Below are 11653 nucleotides of genomic sequence, written 5' to 3'. Positions count from 1 at the left end.
GCAATGTGACTTTGCAATGCCACGAGCCACGCAGTCAACGAGGGTGTCTTCTCATTATACGTGCACTACGCGTCCCCAGCCATTGCAGTCTGCCACAGTGCAGGGCAGCTCAGTCATCAGAAGTTTTAATAGTCTTCAGGTTACGAGAGGTTTTAATCTTTATGTTGTAATTGTCACTTTCAGCAGAAGAAGCAAAGCAGAAACACTGTTAACATTTGAGTAATTTTAAAAGGTGTATAACTAAAATAAAGCTTTTTTACGCTACTCTATCAGTGAAAGAGATCTAAACATAAGAGAAAAAGAAGACATAGTAACTAACATACAGCACAAACTCACTTTGCCATAGTATTTTAAGGAAAAACGCAGGCATCTCATCATGCATTCTGGAAAGCGAAGCTTTTTGACTTGTTAAAAGTGAACCATCATTTACTCAAAACACAAGGACTTCTAGGTTTTCCCCACTTAGAGCACAATTACAAACAAAACCACCTAGTTCCAAAGGACAACTGTCTACATTAGAGCAGCCCCAGGCAACATACAAATCCAAAAGATAGAAAAGGGAACTGAAATTAGTTTTGCAAACCTCACACAGCAAACACTGTGGATCATATCAGTTTCTGTGGCTTGCCAGAGAACTAAGATAATTCTTATGCTCCCATGGGAGTAAAAAAATAGACATTCTTTGTGCTGCTCTATAACATACCTTCTCCATAGAGTACCATGAATGTCAGCTCCTCTCTTCCTTGTTTGTTCACCAGCTGAATCATACCTTGGTATGGAAGCAGGGAACAGAATATGCCTATCATACTTCTAAATACGTACTGTAACTGCTTACGAGTTTTTCGTTATGAAATTTTTATTCTCAATCCACAAATTTTGCTAATGTTCTAACATGGGGGTGGGTGGGTTATTTTTGGATAAATTGTAAGGAATACAACCATGGAGTATCTGAAACTAGTTTTTAGAAGAGGAACCCTGTTGCTAGTCAACCTGTGCACTGTTGATTGTCCCAATCATAAGTTCCAGGGGAATACACTGATTTTTGTTTAAATACATGATTTAGCAAAGTCTGTTCAATCATTCCGCAAATGACACGCGTTTTAGAATAGTCCAGCAAGAATAGCTGCAGGAACACTAAGCTCTGTAAAAACGTTTCTTGTTTTAACCCACGGATAATGTTACTTCTTGACTGTGCATCCAAGGAGGGAACAATAGAGCACTCTGAGTAAGGAAAAGTACAGGGGAAATAAGTATGTTTACACGAGTACAGAGGAAGTCAATAATTGAATCTTGCCACATTACTTTAAGAAAGAAAACTTTAGGAAGGGAACTGCATAAGGTTAAAAAAAAATAGTTAATTTGCATTGTTTAGCTTTGCTCAATCCCCATCGCCAAAAATCTCAAGACCCACAAACAGACAGCCAACACACTGCAGATTTCATAAATAAAAGAAGCAATATACGTGAGGAGAACATAAAGACTGATCAGGCATATGTAACACGAAGTAATGCATTTACGAAAGGCGAGGGCAGATTAGACATCAAGGAAAAGTTTTCTACTACTTAAAGCAGGACATTACAACAGAACAGCAGTCAAGAAGGGGTCACTGGGCCCTGTCACTGAAAACAGAGAGATTAGATATGAAAGGAATAAGTCACACTAAGAGCATGAACTTGCTAAGAGCATTTTTTCAACCTCAAGTAACATGGCCGTAAATATAGATGGTGCTCAGAGTAAAGACCACTGAACTGTAACCCCTGTACTCTACTGACCTGTTTCAGAGTTCTGGGTAAATCACTTGATCTCACTGCACTTATTTTTCCAGCTGTGAAACACCAGCAACATCTATTACACAGGGACCTGGGGAAAAGTTTCACACTTACATACAACTGCAAGACTTCGTAGAACATGTGTTTGTGTATCTGAAGAGTTTCTTCCTTACCTCCCATATCCATTTGTTTAACAGTTTATCATACTTCTGGCTACAAACTTCATCTTGCTATTATTTTCTCATAAAGTTATATTCTTTTCTCATACTGTTCTGCAGTAGCTGTGGTTTTAACTGTTAACATGAGAGCAACTTAACAACTCTAGAAACTAAGACTATGCTAACATCCTACTCAACAGATTTGTTTACTATCTTTTTTCAGAAGCCTGTTTACTTGATTGGCAATGTTTTAGTGCCTTTTACCCCACTTAATCCCACAGAGATAGAAATGATAACCTGGAAGTGCTCTTCCCTACCTTGGGAAACACTGAATTGTTTACTAAATTGGAGCCTACCAGCTAAAGCTATGCAGCCCTTCTGACGACAATGCATTCCCCCAGCCCTCATAAACAAAACTGCACAATTAATTGAACAGCAATTGACTCCGAAACGTGTCATAGCAAAATTTCACAAGTTATAAAGTCCAAAGAATTTAGTTCCCACAAGTGAGGCTCAGGTCATAGTTTGAGAACACCTTTTCAACTCGGTAGGGGAATCACTGAAAAACAAAGCAGGGACCGTTCTCTATCATGCCACTTCTGAAGACCATTTTCAGTATAAGGGTGTTTCTCTGTCTACTGAAGCATAAGACACAAGCGAGCACACAAAGAAGGCAAATCTAAATTCCATTCAATACTCTGCTTCAAGAAAAAAATGCAGTTGAATGAAAAGTAGAACTTGTCTAAGCCATTGTACAGTCTTCTGCTAAGAGTTCATTAGTAAATTAAAGATACTTTAAAAGAAGCAATGAGGAAATAACAATGGCCCATGGCATGGGCCCATGGCTGGATCTGTGTCCACAAAAAGTCCTGAAGAAGTCATAAAACATACTCTGCTTGACCAGCTGTCATTTAATCAAAGCTGCAGATTCTGTTTTACTCACTTGACAGCTCACATACATCAGACAAGGAAAACAGCAGGCCCTGACAAAAGAAAAAGTAATGACAATGGTAATGGTCTGATCTAACATATAAGCACAAATGAGGTCCCCTTAAAAACTGTCACCTGAAACAAACAGACAGTCAAAAAGTTGAGAACTCACCAGTTAAAATGCTGCTGCTCTCATTAATTCATTTTCCACCTGTCATTTCTTCTAATAGGTACCATCAAAGTACAGTTAATTTCTAAAGCTGAAAGGATAGAAGACAGTGCTTTTGGTTTGGGGCACTTTCTGTCACACTCAATAAAGACTGTTTTTAAATAGAAAAGAAACTAAGTGCTACATTTCTTTTCATAACTCGGCATGATCCTAAATACGTTGCTGTGCTTCTGCCACTCCCTAACATTCCTTCAGCTACTTCTATGTAACTGCTGCAGCAATCCCAAATTACTCATCTGGGATGCAAAGTTTAAGGAATAAGAATAAGGGGGTCAGAGTACTGAGGTTCTGACAATTTATGTGGTGGAAACCAGCTACAGCAGTGTAAAATTTCTTAACACAGCAATACCTCAGCTCTGCATCCCACAAAACACCATAAAACTCTTTTTAGCATTTCACTGCAAATATACATGGGGATCATTGCTTCCAATGACAAAAGCATTTTTACTTTGCCTTGCAGTTTGTTTTTTGTTTTCTGGTCATGCTTCCTATGTTTAATGTAAAAAATATGGACAATTATACAGACACCATCATAAATTGGGAAGAACAACTGAAAGGCTAGCAGCAAGGATGGAGGCTTCTTCTACATTGTTTAAATCATGCCATTTTGACAATCCAAAGGAAACAAAATCCTCAGGGTTTTCATTAACAATTCATCTTTTCTGATAGTTGCCAAATTATACCTATGCAGGAATCAAAATTCTGAAGCACAGAGGTCCAGCAGGAAAAAGTAAACTTAGTTGGGAACACAACATAACAATTGGGACAAGGGAAAGGAAGAGGAAAAAAATTACTGTAAGGAAAATAAAGAAGAAAAAAAAAAAAGAGCATCTAAATAAACTAAATAATTGCTACCCTGGAATTGTCTCAAAAAGTCAGACTCAAGAAACATTGCGTGAAACATACTTCTTAGGAAGCCAAACAGGTGAAACTGAGCTAAAATAAAAATTAAAGACACCATACTTTTTATGTATGTTTCCAGAAAAATCAAAACTATAGAAATCATCACTTCCAATGTTTGGGTTTTTTTTGAAGTTAATTCTTATAAGCAACAATAGACTCACAAAATCTCCTATTTTACTGTTTTTCTGTCAGGTCTTCAAAAATCGGCATTTTTCCACTTATCCTTCATATTTAGCAAGTACCAGATGAGCTCTGCTTTCTAGATCATAGCTTAGGAAAATGCTTCCTCCAGATTTGCTCTCAAGGGCAACAATTTATTTTTATTTTTTTTTTAAAAAGGCCTTTTGGATTTAAGTCTTCTCTTCTACAAAAGAGGGAAAAAAAATCACAAAACAAACACAACTGGGCCTTTTGTTTGAACTCAGAAAACTTAAGACTTAGATTAGAAAACCTCAAATCATTATTAGTAGAGATCAGTTATTCTAGCATAAAGACATTTGCTATTAAAACATCATGGGTGACATTTGTTCCAACTGATGTCTGTATTTAAAAAAAGACTAACTAAATTTTGCTTTTGTATTAAAACAGCTGTTTAGAAACTGGGATGGTTGAAATTCCCTTCTCCTAGTGTACAGTGTATAATAACTAACTATAGCTTCCAAACAGGGACCAAGCACCATTATATTCTATTTATATGCATACAATTTATTTAAAACTAAGACTGTGGTCAGGTGCTGCCAGGGGGTCCAATGTTCTTGCGGTCACTCAAGGTGAGGAAAGAAAAAGCAATCCATACTGGCAACAGCTGCTGCTGTATTCGAATGGAAAACTGCAGTGTCAACTGCTCCAAGATGGTCCCATCGTTGGAATAAAACTCTGAACCATCACAAACCTTTCTCTCCCACCCTCCCCAAATCAGTCACGTTTTGACAGAGGCATACATTTTTCACTATCAGATCTACGGCGTGTACAAATAGCAGACTTAGAAAAGTACTTTTTTCCAGCAGAGTCTGTAGTAATCTGTGAGTGAGTGTTTGGATTTATCATGATCTTCGCATAGAGAATCCTACAGTATTTTTTTGCAGAGTACTGGATAGGTATTCTGTTAATGTCTGCTGTAGTAAAACATTTGAATCCACACGTAGAAAAACTGTATTTAATATTCACGTTTACAAAAAGCAGTTAACAAGAACAGAGTAGAATATAATGCTTAGAGACCATCTTTGAATGCTTTCAGTAGGAGGTCTGCTGCCAGTCCAGGAGACAAGACACCACTAAGAACTTTTTCTTCTAGAAGCGGAATCTTATCCTTGACTGCCAAGTGACTCCGGAAATGTTCCAACATATTTTCTTGGATGAGATTCCACATCCACACCTTCTGCTGTTTCCGTCGTTTGGCAATCAACTCACCACTCATGAGCATGAGGTCACGAAATTCTGTCATTTTATCCCACATATCTGAGATACCTTCTCCAGTTTTGGCAGAGATGCGCATTACCTGTTGGATTCAGAAGAATTTTTAAGGTCAAGTAACTACTGGGCTTGAGGGTTCAACTACTGCATCAGGTAGACTGCATGAAAATTAAGAAAGGCATAAGGCAAGCTCACTTCAATACACCCACTTCATGAAGCTCTAGGCAGTTTTGTGCTGCTTTTTTTTTTGGCGGGGGCCGGGGGTGAGACCTCAAAATCGGGACTCTACCAACTATGAGATCAACAGTATTTGGGATAAATAGGCCTTGCCCAACTGCTTGTATAATGAGTGAGAATAATGTTTAATGAGTTCTTTAACTAAAAGGTTTTACTTAAATGTAGAGTTAATTACATATTTGGTAGATATACTCCAGTAGCTACTCTTTTGCACTGAAAATATTCCAGGAAGGAGGTATTTTGACTAATTTTTGCATTTGCTTTCCAGACTAGGAATTCGTTTTGTCAAAAACATTTCAGACATCCAACATGATCTTTTAAATGGAACAGGTTAGTTGTTTGGTTTTTTTTAAAAAGTCTCTCCCTCTTTCCCCAATCTAATAGATAGGATACGGCCCCTACACATCAGTATTTTCTTTCTTCCAGTTGTCAGACACTGCCATCACTGAGAGACACACTTCTGATAACCTGTTTAATTCACTGGTCTCAAATATTTCTTTTGGGTCACCTTTATCACATGTGACCTCTCATCAGATCTAGAAACAAAAATTACAAAATGGTGGCTGTCTCAAGCGGCCCAGCTGATTTAAACTTAAATCAATAGGTCAATTTTAATACCAGGGTAGAGCAAACCTCCTTTATATATACACGTATATAAATAAAGGGAGTGAGTGTGTGTGTGTGTGTGCTTATTTTACATATGTTAAAAATTAGTACTGAATCTTTTCCTTAATAATTTACCATAAGCTTTTAACATATGGAATACTGTATTAAAACTAAAAGCCCACAGGACGAGGATTTTGATAATCTAAACATTGCATACAAAAGCAAATGAGGTTCTTGCCCAAGAACTTGTGAGAAATCAAAAAAAAAAGTGATGAAAGAAACTCATCAACAAGTTAAAGAACAAAAATAATCATAGGCTTCAGAGTTATAAAAGAAAGAGAAATGGCTTATGAGACATTTCAAGATACGCATAGCTTACAAAAAGCAAGACAAGTTTGTACCACTACTGATGTTAGTAGTAGGTATGCTAGCACTGATTGTAGCTTAGGACAGAAGTCAAGGGGAACAGGACTGGCTTTGCACAGTGTTTCAGGTGGAACACCTTGAGATCAGAGGTGAACAGAAACAGCAGCAATCAACTCGCTACCACACTGTAAAACTAAATAACAGAACTGAAATTTTTATGAAAGAGTCCAGGGAGACTAATATAGCTAGATAAGATGGTAACAATCCTAACTCATTCAGTGCTTTCTCTGAGGGGAAAAACCAACAAACAAAAAACCACTCAACACCCCCACAAACCATAGTGAAGTACACGAACCTTTGGTCTCCAAACTTTTGAACGCTTGCGAAGCAGCTTCATAGCACTAACATATTCAGCTTGTATTCTCCGGGCAGGCACAACTAAATCACCATCAGCTTTATTTATAGCAACTAGATCCGCCATCTCAATTATACCCCGTTTGATACCCTACATGGAACATGGAGAGAAATCATGAAAACCCAGCAGGATTTATCACAAAAAGCAGGTCAAAATGCATTGCTAGTTTCTGGTAACTCTTGCTGACTTTCTTGCGTGTGCGTGCGTATGTATGTGCTAGTTGTTCAAGAGTAGCACCAATGGCCTCTGTCACTATTAGTTATTACTCTACTTTCACATGAGAAAGCTAAATACGGGTATCAGAGTTTACAGGATAACCTATTTCATGTGTAGAGAGACTTAAGTTTAACCAAAACATGACCAATTTGATATTGATTTCTGTTTTCCTGCAATACAAATCCACTCCCCAAAATCACATATAACTAGTAAACAGGCCAAAGTCAGTCGGAGAGTATAAAAAATTTACGATCTAATATTTCCAAAACTAGGAGAAAGGGATATCAGATCCTACCTGTGCAATAAATTGCTCGGACACTGAAAAGACTTTAGTAGTAGCAGTGTAATTTACAAAACACTCTTGATAGAGACTTTCTGCACAGACAGATATTACATTCTTGGATTTAATTTTCTCTTTCTAGCCCTAAGCAATACTTACTAAGAGAAACTAAAAAATACCTGTAATTCATCTCCACCCGCAGGCGGTAGCAGTAATATAAACATATCAACCATATCAGCCACAGCAAATTCTGACTGTCCCACACCTGAAAAAAACAAAACCAGAGTTCACCATTTTTTGCAAACTTTCAGTAATTATGGCAGATGCCAGTGTTGCACCGTCAACAAATCCCACTAACGAACAAAAGAACAGGAAGCACAACAGTTTTTACAAAACGTACAGGACTAGACAATTGACAGAATGGGCATTCATTTTTCAACCAGTGACCATGTGAAAGCATGAACAAAATCAAGGATGACAGCATGTAATTAGTAGCACACCTTATTTAGGTATCGCTCTAGGATAATTAAAAGAAAACCCTAAACACACACCTACTGTTTCCACAAGAACAACATCGTAGCCTCCGCCTTCACACAGCAGAATGGCTTCATTTGTGGTCCTCGTTACACCTCCCAGTGTTCCTCTAGTTGGAGATGGTCTGATGTACGCATTCATGTCTCTTGACAACTCAGTCATCCGTGTTTTATCGCCCAACAGAGAACCTTAAACGTTTAACGTTAAATTATTTCAAAAGTGCAAAAGAGATAAACTTCTCCCTCCCTTCCCCCTCCCCCTCCCGCCCCGAAAATGAGTGGGAAAAGACAGATTTCTTGGACAAAGTCAGGCAAATAAGACTATCCAAGTACTAGTTGCTCAAGACTTTGCTGAGAACTAGGAAGTTACTGCCTGGTTCTTCTGCCTATCAGAAGCTGGAAAGGCCTGACAAGCAGACCTCGTTGCCACCAAATACGAAGAATTCATTCTAGGTCAGAATGAATTCTGCAATTCCTGAGCGGCTTTTTGAGGCCTATACACAGCAGGCCACACAATTAAACCTTTGCTGTGCCTGTCCAAAGGGACAAATCTCTGTCTTATGGTTCTGATATTTGTCGATGGTGGATTTTCTGTTTTGTTTTTAAGAAAGCTGACATGCATCCCTGCCTTTCTCCTACTCATACAAACTTTAAACTGGATTCAGTGAGATCCATACACATGCTGCACATTCCAAGAGATGAGAGATGCTCACTGCTTTTAACAGATGCAGTCTTGCTATCATATTTTGCTATTCTGTTGATGCATGTTGAATGCATGCATTCAAGAATACAGTCTCCAGGTTACAGCATTACTGAAGTTTTTTTTTTTCTTTTTAAATAGTTACATATTGCAACATCTTCTCTGACAGTGTAGAAGCTGGAAAAAGGAATGATGTTCCCTGGCAGCTGCCCTTTAGGAGGAGATCAAAGGAGGAGATCAAAATCAAGGTTCTACTATTTATGACAGAGATACCATTAATCAAGCACGGTTGGCCTACAATTTTCCTACAATTTTTGATTTGAGAGCGACAGATTGCAGCCACACAACTTTGAAGAATTTCAAATTTAGAGAAAAAAAATAAAAACGATGCTACAAGTCAGACAGTCAATGATACTGCACCAGGAGACCTTGAAACCAGTATCGTCAAGAGAAATCCAAAATTCCTATGAGAAGAACTAACGAACATTCTAAAATCCAACCTGATCTACATGTTCAGATTGCAGCACCCTCTAAATAGGTTTAAATTAGCATATGCTTCCCGCCCAGCGATCAGCATTGCCACTGTTGAAACTGAAGCAGAAATGAATACCCTTCTACGTCTTCATTCACAAGGAAATTACTAAATAAATACAACTAGAGAGAAAAAAACACAGCTATCTAAAGTTTCAGACAAAAAAGTTGTAAAGGAACATTCAAACACTGGAAAAGAGGAAACCTGACAGAATTAGAACACTAATGCATATTTCCCAATTTCATAGAACATGGGGAAAAAAAAAAAAAAACACAAACGTAATACATCATTTACTTTTAATATTTTACTTTCATAGGCCCCCAAATTTTCCTCCATTTGGCCCAAAGAGATGTTCCTATAGTTGACAAGGTATTAGAAACGTGACTCAAACCTTGATTCACACTCACCACCACTTGTACTTGAGGAAGGGTCTACAGCCAACACAGACACTTTGTATTTTCTTTCTGTAAGCATTTTCCCAAAGCATTCTATGAAAGTGGATTTCCCAGCACCAGGAGGACCAGACAACCCTAAATAATTATATTAGGAAGAAAAGAACGTTTTGTTAATTAAACAAATAATACATCACATGAACACTATCAAGGCCTGAGCTGATAACGATTCACACTTTAGCACAATACCACAACAAGGGCAAATGAAAGCTATGCCACAACTGATATACCCAACTAAGCAGTTGTCACTGACCTGAAATGCACTACTTTGGCTCACCCAGCACAGCAGCGCTTGCTTCACCGCCCCTCATCCTACACCTGCCAACATAACATTGGGTTTATCCAGCCTCATATCCTCTCCTACACGTAAATTTGTCTATACTGACTTACATTTCAGAACTTTAAAAATGTCATATCCTAAATCTGTATTTTCAGATTTACTGTTTATCAAAGACTCATTCTAAAAGCGACCTCTTCTACCCTGAAGAGCTGTTATTTAAAAAATAAATTGGGTGATTTACTTACATGTCAAAGCATGCAAACTAAGATTAGCTTGTTAACCTCCACCAAATATTTCTCACTCCCATGCCCGAGTTCTTGTTCTTACTACCTTTGCACACACATATGAGAGACAACAGCTGGACATGACATACTTGAGTAGTCCATCTCTTCACAAGGGACAAATATTTTATAGTTTCCAATATAACCAGGTTCAAGTCTCCTCAGCTGAAAAGTAGACTGCTTTACAGTAAAGCCATAAAACAGGAAGGTACATACTTTTCCCTTCTGTGGATTAATGAAGGAATTCAGGATGCATTCAAGAAAACACCTTCTCTGGGAAAAGAACAGGTCTGCTTAACTATGTCCTTTCCTATCTAAGTGTAGATAATAGCTATATCAATTTGCAAACTACCTAATATTTAACCTTATAATAGTTATTAAAATAAACAACCAAATAACTGTCCCTCCCCTCAAGAAGCGACAATTATTTCTAGAGCACTTTTTCAAAAGCATTTTCCAGCTCAAGCTATAATTCTACTACACAACAAAAGTGATCTAGATTGGCTACAAACCACGAGAAACCCATGATCCAAGACTACAGACCATGATCCTTAAAGAACAACAGTGATAATGAAAGGTGAGGACTGTAACGCTGTCAAAGCAACTACTGGACAGACATAAAAGGACTAACCAACTCTAAAGGCAAGTGGCTTTCCTTGATTTAACTTTTCTTGTTCCCTGTGGTAGGATAATACCTTCTGAAGGAGCACTTGGGCTACTTTCTTCTTCCTACTCTGAGTTGATTCTACAAGTGTAATGGCTTCTGCCAAACAGGCTCTATGACCCTGGATTAGTCCACTGTAAAGTCTGTCTACCAGTCTTTGTTCTCTGTCAGAGAGTCCCTCTATTTGTTGATCAGGGGCCATTTGTTGACACAGCTCTCTCCTCCAACCGTTCGATGAACATATCCATTTTGCATGATGGTGATGCACTGGCATAAGTGCTTCAGTGCACAGGAAACCTGTTCTGGAAGTGAAGTGAAAGTTCGTGAAGTAAGTTCTTCTAGAGAAATAACAACGAGGGAATCTGAGCAGCAGAAAGGAGATCTTCATCTTGTTTAGAATTAAAAGTAGCAGAGGTATCAGTTCACTTCTGTTTAGACACCCTACAGAGAAAGAAAAACATTTTTACTTCCTTCAAAGCACTTGTAAGGACTTGAATGAAACCTATGTATGCAGGCAATCACCAGCTATTATTTTATCCAGGCTTATTGTTTTAAACAAAAAGACGGTTCTCTCTTCCCATTGAAAAAACAAAACAAAACAAAAAGAAGCTATGTTATCTTCAGTAGCATAGCATAGCATCTCTTTATTATCATACTTAATACACAAAATGATTTTCATAAGTAAACCG

The 11653-nt window shown here is 38.0% G+C and overlaps 1 protein-coding gene across 1 annotated transcript; it reads right to left on the bottom strand.

Annotated features, from left to right (window-relative positions):
* Positions 1-5111: 5111 nt before the first annotated feature.
* MMAA (metabolism of cobalamin associated A) lies at positions 5112-11400 on the bottom strand. Its single transcript, XM_009990456.2, has 6 exons — positions 10932-11400; positions 9695-9817; positions 8074-8244; positions 7702-7787; positions 6967-7116; positions 5112-5487 (listed from the first exon to the last, which is right to left on the bottom strand). The coding sequence occupies exons 1-6, from the start codon at positions 11350-11352 to the stop codon at positions 5200-5202; spliced, it is 1239 nt and encodes a 412-aa protein (XP_009988758.2). The 5' UTR covers positions 11353-11400; the 3' UTR covers positions 5112-5199.
* Positions 11401-11653: the final 253 nt, after the last annotated feature.

This window comes from Tauraco erythrolophus, chromosome 5 (genome assembly GCF_009769465.1).
Source record: "Tauraco erythrolophus isolate bTauEry1 chromosome 5, bTauEry1.pri, whole genome shotgun sequence".
NCBI classification, from domain to species: domain Eukaryota; kingdom Metazoa; phylum Chordata; class Aves; order Musophagiformes; family Musophagidae; genus Tauraco; species Tauraco erythrolophus.
Note: the sequence above shows the minus strand (reverse complement) of the source record. Positions and strands in the feature narration are given on the sequence as shown.

Bases quoted from the DNA above. Each gene is read 5' to 3' on its own strand.
- MMAA (XM_009990456.2), bottom strand. From the start codon at position 11,352: ATGAAGATCTCCTTTCTGCTGCTCAGATTCCCTCGTTGTTATTTCTCT. The intron at 9,818-10,931 runs GTTAGTCCTTTT...ATAATTATTTAG, and splicing joins GCCACTTGCCTTTAGAGTTG to GGTTGTCTGGTCCTCCTGGT. The intron at 8,245-9,694 runs GTGAGTGTGAAT...TAAACGTTTAAG, and splicing joins TTCCTCAAGTACAAGTGGTG to GTTCTCTGTTGGGCGATAAA.